At 36.4% G+C, this 14368-nt stretch overlaps 1 protein-coding gene across 1 annotated transcript in view; it reads right to left on the reverse strand.

Annotated features, from left to right (window-relative positions):
- The window catches only part of SPTLC3 (serine palmitoyltransferase long chain base subunit 3), a 198440-nt gene that overhangs the window by 128405 nt on the left and 55667 nt on the right, over positions 1–14368 (reverse strand). Inside the window, exon 3 of the mRNA XM_020986144.2 lies at positions 441–595. Coding sequence (XP_020841803.1) covers positions 441–595 — 155 coding nt within the window. The remainder of the gene's footprint in view (positions 1–440; positions 596–14368) is intronic.

The raw sequence follows: 14368 nt of genomic DNA on the forward strand, positions 1-14368 counted from the left end.
TCTGTACAAAAAAGAATGAATATCTAGCTCGTACTTTTTCCTGAACACACCTGAATGTGCCTGTATAGCTTACAGAATAATCTTTAAAGAGACTGAATTATGGCCATTACTGGAACCTTAGGTGAAAATTAGAGTTCAGGAGGAGAGTCAACATCTTTTTGTAATTTGCTCTTAAAACTATTTCCCATAAAACCCAAATGTGTGGATTTGTTTCTTAGAACCAGTACATATAGGCATAGGCATAAATTCAGTTGCAGTATAAATCAAAGTGGTATAGAAAATTTCATCATGGTAAACCATCACATAGACCTCACATGGGAAAGAGAGAAAGCTAACTGACTTGAAGACAGAGCTTCCTTTGTTTAATATTGTTTGTATATAGCAGCAAGAAGGATTTTCTCTCAACCAAACACCTTTCCCATGCTTCCAGACTGACTCACTTAAATGTCCAGTTGTAATCATCTGACACTCGTTCCATCACATCAAATGTAGGCCCTGGAACACTGCAGATTGGCCGATTCCAGTTATCTCGGATTCTCATGTAAATGTTCCTTTTATAAAAATTCTCAAAGTCTTGATACAGGGGCACAAAGTCCTAGTGTAAGAGAAATATTAAGCCTTGATATATTTTTCTCTCTTTTCTCTTTTGTTTTAAATTAAGGACATATTGGAGGCTATGTTAATCAACATATTTGTGTTGTTTCTACTATATAAAAACAATGGAAGATTCAAAGTAAGGTAAAAATAAGTAAGAAAAAAAAAGCTATGTTTTAGAGGGGAGTTTTACTCAGGTGCAGGTTGCACAAGATGGCCTCTGAGGTGCCTTTTAACTCTTGAGAGTCTATGAAAGGAGGACTTTAACCTTAAAGCGCTTATAAGTAAGATGAAGAAATAAGACATGAAAAGAAAACTAATAATACAAGACACTATAGGGGTGTATGCCAAATGAAGAGTACATGTAGAAGAGATTGTTTCTAGTTATGATGATCAGGGAAGTTCTATTTTGTTGTTGTTGTTGTTGATCAGTTTATCATTAAGTTAAATTATAACAGCTAGTGTACATTTATTCTGTGTTAGAGTTCAAGGAACACATGTCAGTAATTATGTGACCTCTGGAGCCTATATAATCCATATTGGTTTTCTATAATGAAAGGCACCAGCTTGACTGTTCTCTTCAAAATCTCTTAAAGAATAATACCTAAAATAGAAGTGTGTGTGTGTGTGTATGTGTATGTGTATGTGTGTGTGTATATCTATCTATCTGTCTATCTGTCTATCTATCTGTCTTATTCCTAGGTTAAGTCACACCATACTTATACATAATAGCATATCCTAAAGATAAAAATAAATGCTGCAACAATATAAAAATTATAGATAATTATCTAAAGGTACTCACATCTGTGGTTTGGTCTGAGAAGACACACTGACAATTCTACCTGCCCAGGACTGTTTTTCTCAGACTGTGACTGAGAAATGAAGGGAGATTGATCAGAAAAATCTTCATGTAGAAGAAGAATTTTGATTTGGAACTAGCAAAGATGATAGAATGAAAAAGCAGTATAGCCCAACTGTGTCCTCACAAGTCCTTGATCAAAGACAGAAAAAAAGCACCAGATTGAGTGGTGACTGGTAAATCTGAGGAGAGACCATAGGGGGTCCTTTTCCTAGCTCAGATTATCACAGGGAGAGAGCCAGAGGCTTTTGGGCATGGGGAGGAGTTCCAAACAGGAAGGCCTTAATAGGAATAGAGCTGTGGGGTCTGTAGCTATGTCCTGGGGTAGGCTATACAAAGGAGAGCTGAGACTTGTATAGCTCTGATCCTGGCCAGTGGACTCAGAACCTTCCATTACTGTCCTGGTTGGGGTCTGTTGAAGTGTGGACCAAGAACACACTCCTGTTGATCTGCAGTGGGGTCTTGGAGCCTGGGCAGCAACCATAGCTGGGGTCTAAAACTGAGTAACTAGGTAAGGGAGCTTGGACCTTACTTCCCTAAAACATAGTCCTTTTGTTCCTCCCTAATTCCTGGTATCACTCCCCATAGAAGCTATTCCATTCTTCTCCCCATCTCAGCTGAGGACATTACCTCTTACTTTACTGAAAAAATTGAGGTCATTCAATATAAACACTTTTCTTGACATAATCTACTCCTCCTTTCCTGCGGTCTGTAACAAAGAGTTGGCCCTTCTTGTCAAGGCCAAGCCCTCTACATGTGAACTTGATGCCATCTTGTCCTGTCTTTTTCAGCAGATTGCATCTTCAGTCATTCTACCTCTCTTGAATCTTCAACTTGTCTTTGTCAGCTAGTTCCTAGCCTTCTGCCTTTTTTTAATATTCATTTCTTCTCCTTAAAAAACTTTCATTAGACTCTATCATTCCCTCAAGCTATCATCATATCTCTCCTCCCTTTCTCAGCCAGACTCTTTGAAAAAGTTGCCTGTATTTGATTCCACCACTTCCTGTAATCTCACACTTAAACCCTTTTCATTCTCACTTCCAGTTTCATCACTCAACAAAAATGACTATTTCCAGAGTTATCAGTGATTTCTTAATTGTGAAATCTGATGTTCTTTTTCACTCTTCATCCTTTTTGACGTTTCTGTTACTTTTAACCTAATTGACCATGGTTACTCTCTCCTCTCTGGATTTTCATGATGCTACTTATTCCCTTGATTTTCCTTTTTATTCTCCCATTTATCCGATTTCTCCTCTATCTCCTTTGCTGGATTATCATCCACATAATTTTCTAGATTATTCTAGTCACCTCATAATTGGTCTTCATTCCTCCATACTCTCACCATCCAGTTCACCCTATACACAGCTGCCAAAGTAAATTTTCTTAAGCACAGATCTGACCATGTGACTCCTTTATTCAGCCAACACTAGTGGCTTCTTCTTACTTCTAGGATAAAATTTAAAACCCTATTCTACCTGGGCCCAGTTTATATTTCCGGCCTCATTAGACATTATTCTTCCCCCTTGCATTCAGCCAAATTAGCCTCGTTTTGTATCCTCAAACAGAACACTCAGTTTCCACTTTGTGCCTTTGCACTGGCCATTCCTAAGTGCCTAAAATAAACCCTCTTCTTAGCTCTTTCTCATAGTCTCTCCTCCTTTAAGATGTAACTCAAGTACCATTCATGAAACCTTTCGTGAGCTTTCACACTGCTAATCCCATCATTTCAAATTGTATTATATTAAACGACTTTGTCTTTATTTACATTTGTTAACTGCATATTTATCCTGAATACCTTTAATATGTTCTTGTTCTCCTTCCCACATATTTATATCCGCAGTACCTTGCATAAAGCAGTTATTTAATAAATATTTGTAGATTGAACCTGTAGTTCTATAGCTCTGAACCTATAGAGCCTCTGGAAGTTGTTAGGGATTAGGGCCAGCAACTGCCTGGTAGAACATTAACTAGAGCCAGGCCTACAGCAGAGTCACTCAGATCCTGAATCTATGTCTAGAGCCTGCAGAGGTCAGACCTGGAAGGTAGTGATCAGACCATGCCTTAAATCAGACTTAAATCATGGTGCTGAAAGTGGCTATTCAGCTTGCTAGCCTGAGATGCCCCTGAGATCCTTGATGAACAAAGAACCCAGTGCCTGGAGATCTTTGAGAACAATGATAATATGGATAATAAAGATAATACAGATAAGGACCAAAAATAAGGCCTCAACATCCTTCCAAAAGGGCTCAGAGACTGGCCTTAACATGAAGTGCCAATGAATAAGCAAGAAAAAGACACTGATATTAAATAAATATTATAGAACCAGAGATGTCCAAGACAAGCCCAGAAGAAAATCATCCCCTAACATCTACAAACAAATCCTCAGATAAAAACATAATTTGGACACAAGGTCAACTAGCATTTTAAAATAAATGAAGCAAGAGTTAGAAAATTATGTTACAACATAAAATCTTTAGATGAAAGAATATGAAAAGAAGTTAGAGGTCTAGATTAAATATTCAAAAGGAGAATTAATAGCTTAATACAAGATGAGCAAAACCCACTGGCCTTGGAGTCAGGAGGACCTGAGTTCAAATCCAGCCTCAGGTATATAACACTCAATAGCTGTGTGACTCTGGACAAGTCACTTAACCCCAATTGCCTCACCCCCCCAAAAAAAAATTGTTTCTCAGCTTTGGGGCAGCTAGGTGGTACAGTGAATAGAGCTCTGGCCTTGGAGTCAGGAGGACTTGAGTTCAAATCCAGGCTCAGACACTTAACACTTACTAGCTGTGTGACCCTGGGCAAGATGAGCAAAACTTATGAAAATAGTACTATATGAAAATTAGAATGTTTCAGACACAAGTAAATTGCTGCATGAGGAAAAAAAGAAAAATATTAAAATTAAAAGACTGAAAAACAACACATCCTCAAAACAACTGATCTAGTAAACAGGGTGTACCTTGAAAACCTTAACAAAATCAAGTGCCCTAATAGCATATTTCAAGTAATAATGAAGGATAATAGAAAAAGTGGTGGAGTAGAAGGAAGCCATATATCCTAGCTCTCTGAAACAGATACTTAAGATTAGGAATGGTATTCTCAAGGAATAGTGATCAAGAAATCCATGGAGAAACAGTGTATTGTTTTTTAGCTTCATGATTGTGGAATCAGTCCAGGGGTGTATAACCGCAATAGAGGCTAATAGACCTGGGCCTTACAGCTTTGTTGCTCTGAATCTAGAGTAGGACTGTGGAGTAAACCCATACACAAGTAGCCAGGGCCAGGACTGCTCTTAATATATATGTTCTGTACTACCTAAAATACCACCTTTGCCTATGGATTTTTAATGTTTTCCTAGCTGGACAACAAATCACTTATCTCTATTTAATTTTCTTGTTGCTAGGAACTTGAAAGGGGCTATTACTTTCTGATCGCACACAGTTTTTAAAGTCATGGCTACAGTTTTCAATTACTTTATGAACGTATTCATAGTCTAATAAAATAAACCTTTTAAGACAAATAAAGAATTCAACACTCCTTTTCTCAGTTGCCTATATTCAAAGTTTTGTGAGAGACTTTTTGATTTAAATTTAGTCCTAGTCTTTTAACCATTATTCTTTTCTGGAGCATTTAAACTCTGATAGAGGGGCATCTAGGTGGCACAGTGGATAGAGCACCGGCCCTGGATTCAGGAGGACCTGAGTTCAAATCCGGCCTCAGACACTTAACATTTGCTAGCTGTGTGACCCTGGGCAAGTCACTTAACCTCATTGCCTATCCAAAAAAAGAAAAGGAAAAAAAAATAACTCTGATAGAAACACAGTTGACAAAGATCAAGGTATTTTTATTGGGAAAAAAATCAGTTGCAGAAATGTAGAGTAAAAACTGAAAATTAGCCCAAACTGAGCCTGAGGTCAAGTTGGCTGAGAAAAGATATTTAGAAAACTTTTTGTTTTTAATTTTAAGAAATCATTTCATTTATTTGGCATAGAGTAGAAAGAGATATGGTTTACTATGCAAGACTGTTAGCTGAAGCTTTTGTATTCCCTACTAATACTATGATCAGAAAGAAGTGGAAAGCCTCAAGGCAGACTCCCCACCCCCCAGCAAACAAGGGAAGACATGGGCAAGAATGTCAGAGATTGGGCGGGCACAGATGAATTGTGATCTGCATGGTTGAAGTATGTCTCCGAATTGAAGAGATAACCTCCCTTTGAATATTTGAATAGTAGAATGAGCATTTTATAAGGGGTCAGGAGAGACAGTTTTCCCAATTACCTATATGTGTGACCTAGAACAAGTTCAAATAATGACTCTACTACTTAACAGATGTGTAACCTAGAATAATTCAGTTAATCTCACATTATTTTAGGTACCTTTTCTGTAAAAGGAAATGAACCAGATAATCTTTTTTTTTTAAACAGTTAGGGTTAAGTGACTTGTCCAGGGTCACACAGCTAGTAAGTGTCCAAGTGTTTGGACTGAGGTCAGATTTGAACTCAGGTCCTCCTGACTTCAGGGCTGGTGCTCTATCCACTATGCCACCTAGCTGCCCTAACTGTACCACTTAACAGTCCCCCAGATAATCTTAAAGGTCCCTTTTGGCTCTTAGATCTTAAATTTTCAGGTGTAGATATGAACTATGCTGACAAACAGTATTGTTGTTTGGTCATTTTTCAGTTGTGTCTGATGTACTGTGACCCCATTTTGAAGTTTTCTTGTCAAAAAAAGTAGAGTGATTTGCTGTTTCTTTCTCCAGCTCATTTTACAGATGAGGAAGCTGAAGCAAATAGGGTTAAATGACTTGTTCAGGATCACATAGCTAATAGATGTTTGAGGACAGATTTGAACTCAGAAGATTAATCTTTCTGACTCTAGGCCTGGTACTCTGTCTTAAGCCACCTAGCTACCAATGTTGCTTGTCTTTATATTAACAAAGAGATTATTCAATCTTTTTTTTTTTTTTTGGTGAGGCAGTTGGAGTGACTTGCCCAGAGTCACACAGCTAGTGTGACAGAAAGTGGGTGAGTAGTTTTGGGGACCATTCTTCCAGTGCTCACAGATCCTTCTGTACATGAAGATATGCGGTAAATGGTAGTTTACCTATAAAAATAACTGGTTTGCTCATGGAAATGGGTGTAAGAAGGGTTGTAGTTTATGAGTTGTGAAGTGGTGCAGTTGTCTACTTTTTTGCTGTTTCTTGTGGACAAATTATACATAAACTAACATAAAATTTTCATGATGGTTAAGTCGTTCCCTTAATAAGTCATAAAAAAAAATTGGATGTTTTTGGAATTGGAAAAAAAAATTCACATTTCCAAATAGAGACTGTACCTCTTATCTAAGGATATGGTATTTAGGAGTTCAGAAGTAAATCTGCTTCTATTGTACCTCTTAAAGATGCCAGAAAGTAGGCCTTAGTTTACACTTGGCAATGGAGCTACTTTTCCGCAAATACTTGTTAACAAAAGACCATTACAAATAGCAGATAAGCCTGTTTATCCAAGCAAAATGGAAAGCAAAATTTGGAGAAATTCTGTAGATTAAATGAGGTTTTTTTGTTTTGTTTTGTTTTGTTTGCTGGGAGTGAGATAATATCTCAGCTTAAACCGGTAGAGAAATCCTCATCTCACCCAAGGGGCAATTTGTTGTTATTCATTCGTGTTGAATGACTCTTTATAAAACTATTTAGAAGACTTTCTTGGCAGAGATAGTGGAGTGCTTTGCCATTTCCTTCTCTTCCTCATTCTACAGATGAGGATACCAAAGTAAATAGGGTTAGGTGATTTATGATAGAATCAATTTATATAGATATATTATTGTTATAATAGAATCAGTTTGTCATGATTCACCTTTGATAAACCTCTCTTTGTGATCACTGATTGCTTTTCTAGATGTTTACTTAACATTATTTTAATAAAATATTCCAGAATTTTGCCAAGAATCAAAATCAAGCTTGTAAGCCTATAATTTTCAGACTTCCCTTATTGAAAATTAATATAGCATTTGTCTTTTTCCAGTTCTATTCTCCATGATATTTCAGAGATCATTGATAGTAGCTCAGCAATTAAGCCTACCAAGTAATTTACTACCAGAGCATGTAGATCTTTTAGTTTAGATAATTTTAATTCATCAAGGGTAACTGGCATTCTCGTTTCATTTTCTTACTTATCTTGGATATTAACTTCCTCTTAGTGATATATTCTGTCTTTTCTAGTATGAGGTAATTCTCTTTGGCAGAAAAAGCATAAGCAAAATAAGAATGTAGTCATACAATTAGCTAATATAAGCAAAGGACAAAATTAACCTGACCTTACAATAAAGGATAAAGGATAAATGATAAATTCTAGCAATAAGAAGGAAGCACAGTGAATTAGTATGAATACCAACACAAACTTCTTAATTTTTACTAATAGCTTATTTTATATCACCTTCATTTCAAATATATCCCTTTCTTCTCCTTTACTCAGCAAGCTATTCCTTTTATTAATAGTTTTTTTAATAAGAGAAAAAGTAGTTTAACAGAACTAACCAACACATCAGTAAAATATGACAGTATGTATAATTTTGCATACTCATAGTTGTCCACCTCTGCACATATGAAAGGAAGTGCTTTGCATGATCATTTTAACCATAGGCCATCATTTTAACATAAATGTCCTCTGATTCTATGTGGTTTGTTTGAACCATGAGGCAATAAAATCTAAGAAGAATAAAAATTGCAAATAATTCATAAAGGAACTTATTCATGGTATATAAAACTAGAAATTGAGGGGAACTGGTCATGGGATGAGAATGAAGGATAACAGATATAGCTTGATTGTTTAATTGGTATTTATGAAATAAACATAAACAAGTCTCTAACATGTGAGGTAGAAAGTTCCCTAGAGGGTTTATGGAGGGATGCAGACAAGAACTGCACAGGAGGACAAAAAAAAAAGTATGAATAGAATTCAGTCTGTACCAGTGGAGCAAATAGAACTTTGAAGAAATCATTGGAAATGATCATACTGTCAATCAATCAACAAACATTTATTAAATGCTTACTGTAGGCCAGGCACTGTCCTAAGCTCTGGGGATGCAAAAAAAGGAAAAGGTATAACTTGCCTTCAAGGAGCTTACAATCTAATGGTGGGAGTAGGGGTGAAAACAACTTGCAAACGAGTAAATGCAAAGCAAGCTACAGGATAAATACAAAATAATTAACAGAGAGAATACACTAGAATTAAGAGAGGTTGGGGAAGGCTTCCTGTAGGAGTTGGGATTTTAGTTCAGACTTAAAGGAAGCCAGGAAGATCTGTAGTTGGAGAGGAGGAGTGACAGCATTCTAGGCATGGGGGATAGCCATAGAGAATACTAAGATAGAGTGAATTGTTTGTGTTTCAGCTAGGAGGTGGATGTCAATGGAATGAGAATTGGGGGGTCAAGGAATTGGAGGTCGTAGTGTAAATGAAGAGTAGGGTTATGTAAGGGACGGTGGAAAACCAATATATCATGGTCAGATAAGGGGATTTCAGAATTCTTGAACATGGAGGTGGTACATTTGTGGGTGACGGCAAGATTCAAAGTATGGCATCTTTGTGTGTGACTGAGGTGGGATGGAGGAGTGGCTTATGGGAGGTTAGTAGGGTGAGGAACTAAGTGGTTAAGATGTTTGAGAGAGAATCAATATGCGTGTCGACGTCCCCTAGTATGAGGGCAGGTGTTGAGGAGGAAAGAGAAATTGTGAACCAGATATCAAATCATTGAGGAAGGAAGGGAATGACTGGGGGGAGTGGGGGGATCTATAGACAGTAGCTAACAGGATTTTGATTGAGTGGTAAATATGAATAGCATGAACCTCAAAGGAAGAGAGATTGATGAGTGATAGAGGACGGGGAAAAACCTGGAAGTGGCATTGGGGAGCAAAGAGTATTCCAACTGCCCTGTTTGACCAGTGTGCTGAGAGGAATAAGTAAACGTGTAGCCAGTACTGGAAAGGGTCCTCAGGGAAACTGTGTCATCAGGAGGAAGCTGGGTTTCAGTAAAAGTGCTTACATGGAAGGAGTAGGCGAAGAAAAGATTTAAGATGAAAGGAAGTTTGTTTCCTATGGATAGGCAATTCAGAAGATACTATATGCTTACTACTTAGCTAACACAGTGCCCTGCACACATTAGACTTTAATAAATGTTTGTGAATATGAATTGAATACAAATTTAGGATAGCCAATAACTTATCTTATAGTTATTCTAAATTAGTAATAATTGTTACTGTCTTGAAAATAGTATATTGCAGAGTAAAGCAAGAGGAAATTTTTCCTTTTCTCCTTATTCTCTCTACAATAATTGTAATCCAAAACAAAGTGAAATAAGAAAATAAGAGAAGTAGAAAGTACTATATAACATCAAAGGTAGGAACGATTTCTGTGTGGGGTGGAGGTAGCATTTGGGTGAGTCCTTAAAGGATGGGCAAGATTTCAAAAGGTGAAGTCAGGGGTGGGGTGGGGAGTAGAACAGCATTCCTGACATGTAGGAATAATGTGAGCAGGGGCACTGAGGATGCATTAAGTGTGTTCAAAGCAATGATAAATCCAGTTTGGCTGACATATACTGATTTTAGAAGGAAATTATGGGAAATTAAGCTAGAAAGATTAGGAGGTACTATGTTGGGGGTGGATTCTAATTCTAGACAAGGGAGTTTGGACTAATAGAAAGGAGGGAGCTACTTACAGGTTTTGAGAAGTGGCATGTTCAGATCTGCATGTAAGGAAGATTAAATGGATAAAGGTGGTTAGTACACATTGGAGGGAAGACCAAGTAAAAATAGGGAGCTGAGTTAGAAATCTGTTGCTATGGTGTAGGGAGGAGGTGGTAATGAGGACTGTCCAAGAATAGTGACAGTGGAAATGGCAAGGAACTGATCTTAATGGTGCGTAAAGCATGGGCTGGTACGCTGGCATACCCTGGGAAAGCCTTCCCATTGGTCTCTTCCCTAAGGAAAGAAGGTTCCTTGATAGGATAGAAAGTTTAAAAGAGAGTTATTTTTTTGTTGTGTTTTTGTTGTTGTTGTTGAGTCATTTTAGTTGTGTCTGACTCTTTGTGACTCCATTTGGGGTTTTCTTGGCAAAGATACTGGAGTGGTTTGCCATTTCCTTCTCCAGCTCATTTTACAGATAAAGAACTGAAGCAAACAGGGATAAGTGACTTGCCCATTGGTCACACTGCTAATAAGTGTCTAAGGCAAGATTTGAACTCATAAAGATGAGTCTTCCGATTCCAGCACTGTATCCACTGTGCCACTGTTTTTTTTTTTTTAAGGGTTATTAAATACTATTATCGGGGCAGCTAGATGAGTGCAGTGGATAGAGTGCCAGGCCTGGAGTCAGAAGGACTCATCTTCCTGAGTTCAAATCTGTCCTAAGACACTTACTAGCTGTGTGACACTGGACAAGTCACTTAACCGTAGTTTGCTCATCTTTAAAAATGAGCTAGAGAAGGGAATGGCAAACCACTCCAGTATCTTAGGCAAGGAAACCCCAAATGAAATCATAGAGTTGGACATGACTGAAAAATGACTGAAAAACAAAAATACTAGCAGTACTTTTTATGGGAGGAAAGAGTTGGAAATTTAAGTAGGAATTCTTTGGGGAATGGTTAAACATTGTAGTATTTGAATGTACCATAAGAAACAACAAATATGAAGAATTCAGAAAATTATTGTTATTAATTCAAATGAGAATTAAAATAATTTCTGTAATTATTATATGATATAATTTATATAAGTGTTCAGATTATACTAATACTGTTATTAACTCAGAGAATTAAGACTTATATGAATTGATCTAGAGCAAAGTAAGGAGGACCAGGAAAATAATATGCACAGTGAATATAATATAAATTGAAGAAATCAAGTCAACAAATAAACAAAACCAAATGCTGCATAAATATAGTAACAAAGCTTGGCAACAGAATAGAGTTGAGAAAATGAATCCCTTTTTTTGCGAAGGTGGGGAGTTATAGCTATGTAAGGTTACAAATAGTTTCTGAAGTTGGTCGGTTTTATAGAACTACCTTTTTTAAAAAAAATCTTTGTTATAAAAGATGGCTTGATGGATAGGAAAAGTGGGGAGGGTTATATTCAGAAACATAATACAAAAACAAAAGATATCAGTAAAAATTAATTTAAAAATCATTTTGGGAAAATTTGATCATATTTGTAGGCAGAAGGAAAAGAAGGGGAGATATTGAAGATTCCTTGGTTAGAGGGGACATGATTGGTCCAGCAGAGTCCTAGCGGGGGAAAAAGATGAGGGGAAATGGAGTAAAGTGTGCAGGTGAAAGAGTTAACCTTAGAGTTGATGCAGATTGTCTTCTGATATAGCAAAGAAGAAAAGAGAGAACAGGTAGACACTGAAAAACTTGGTGGATAGTATTTACTTTTTCTTTCTCTTTTTTAAGTCATTTACTCCCTACAAAGTGGGAGGAAGTAAGATCATCTGTTGAATATGGAGGGACTGAGGGATTGAGAAGAAAGTCAGAAAATGTGTAGGATTAAGGAATAGAACTTGATGATATTCCATTAAGCTCCATTGGGTTAACAGTACAAATACTTAGTGAAGGAATCAGATCTGTTTTTGAGCCTTACTCCAGCAGCAGTGCAGTAACCCAAGAGTGCTAGGGAAAAATTTGACTGGAGATTAGTCTGAGATTACAAGGCCAAAGAAGTAGGGACAAAACGATTGAAAGGAGCAGATGACTTAAGGTTCCAGTTTATAAAGTGGTCTTTTCTCCTTATAGTTCAGGGCCTATAGATTTGGGTTAAAAAGAACAACTCACCTGTTGCTCTAATGTAGAGGTTTTTGTAAATTATCACCACCATTCAGTATTTACTGAGGGAGGACTGATTATTTATATCTGTCAGAAGGTTTACTCAAGATATTTTACTAAACATAGCGCAGTGATTTGGAGTCCAGGGCCATTACAAAACTATCAATTTGGATGGGGAAGATCCTTAGAGTTTCTGGCCAGAGCAGAAAACAATTGCTATTAACACTCCTAAGCCATCAAAATCTAAACAGTGAACCTTGGAGTCTTGGGTGGGGGCTATTATTGGCCATTCTATGAGAGCCAAAGTGATTTCGGTTTAAAGGTGTAGTCAAATATCTCTATTTGAAACACAGTAGTTTTTTTAAAGCCTGTTTTTAAGAGCTGTATTTCAAAAAATCATAAACGAAAACTCGTGGGACAAAAAGTTAATTGTCCTAGCCTTTTTATTTCTATTTATTTTGTAGGAGGAAATAGACAGTAAAACTATACTAGTGAGGGACCTCGACTTTGCTCTGTCAGAACTAGATGACCATAAAATAACAAGAAAGAAGTTGAGATGAATGGCATTTTAGAAAAGTTAGATATGATAGACTTATGGAGGAAATGGAATTTTTTTCTCAGCTGTACATGGCACCTGCACAAAAACTGATAATATTAAGACATAAAAACCTCATAACCAAATATGTGAAAGCAGAAATATTAAATGCATCCTTTTCAGACCACAATTCAGTAGAAATTACATTTAGTAAATGGCCATGGAAACATATATTAAAAATTAATTGGAAACTAACTAATCCTAAAGAATGAATGAGTCAAAGAACAAATTATAGAAACAATCAATAATTTCATTAAAGAGAATGAAAACAATTGGACAACATACCAAAATTTATAGGATGTAGCCAAAGCAGTACTTGGGGGAAAATTTATACATCTAAACTCTTGGATGACTCTTTTTTTTGGGGGGGGGTTAGGCAGTGGGGTTAAGTGACTTGCCCAGGGTCACACAGCTAGTAACTGCCAAGTGTTTGGTCTGAGGCCAGGTTTGAACTCAGGTCCTTCTGACTTCAGGGTTGGTGCTGTATCCACTGCACCACCTAGCTGTCCCTATATGTCTAAACTCTTGAATCAAAACAAGAGAGAAAGAGCAGATCAATGAATTGGACATGCAACCAAAAAGATAGAAAAAGAACAAATTAAAAATTCACAAATGCTAAATTGGAAATTCTGAAAATCAAAGGAGAAATTTAAAAATTGAAAGTAAAAAAATTGAACTAATAATAAAACTAGGAGCTGGTTTTATTAAAAAAATAACATAGTTAAACCATTGGTTAATTTGATTTTAAAAAGAGCAAAACCAAATTACCAGTATCAGAAATGAAAAGGGTAAATTCACCACCAATGAAGAGGAAATTAAAGCAATTTTTAGAAGCTATTTTGCCCAAACATATGCCACTAAATCTGACAATCTAGTGAAATGGATGAATATTTACAAAAATATGAATTGTTCATATTAACAGAAGAAATAGTATACACAAATAACCCTATCTTATAAAAAGAAATTGAAAAAGCCATCAGGGAGCTCCCTAAGAAAAAATCCTCAGGATCAGATGGATTCACAAGTGAATTTTATCAAACTATTTGGAAAAATAGGCAAAGAAAGAGTGCTACCAAATTCCTTTTATGACACACATATTGTGCTGATACCTATATCCAGGAAGAACATAAACAGGGAAGACTACAGTCCAATTTCCCTAATGAATATTGATGCAAAAAATTTAATCAAAATACTAGCAAGAAGATTACAGCATTATATCTCAAAGATCATACAAATAGGATTTATACCATGAATGCAAGACTGGTTCAATATAAGGAAAACTATCAGCATAATTGACAATATCAGTAACAAAGCCAACAGAAACCATATGGTTATCTCAATAGATGCAGAAAAAAACTTTTGAGAAAGTATGTTGCATTATATTAAAATATCAAATATTAAAAACATTAGAAAGCATAGGAATAAATGGAGCTTTCCTTAAAATGATAAATTGTATCTATCTAAAACTATCCACAAACATTGTCTGTAATGGGGATAAGCTAGAAGTCTTC

Source organism: Phascolarctos cinereus, unplaced genomic scaffold, assembly GCF_003287225.1.
Source record: "Phascolarctos cinereus isolate Bilbo 61053 unplaced genomic scaffold, phaCin_HiC Scaffold_2;HRSCAF=192, whole genome shotgun sequence".
Taxonomy (NCBI): domain Eukaryota; kingdom Metazoa; phylum Chordata; class Mammalia; order Diprotodontia; family Phascolarctidae; genus Phascolarctos; species Phascolarctos cinereus.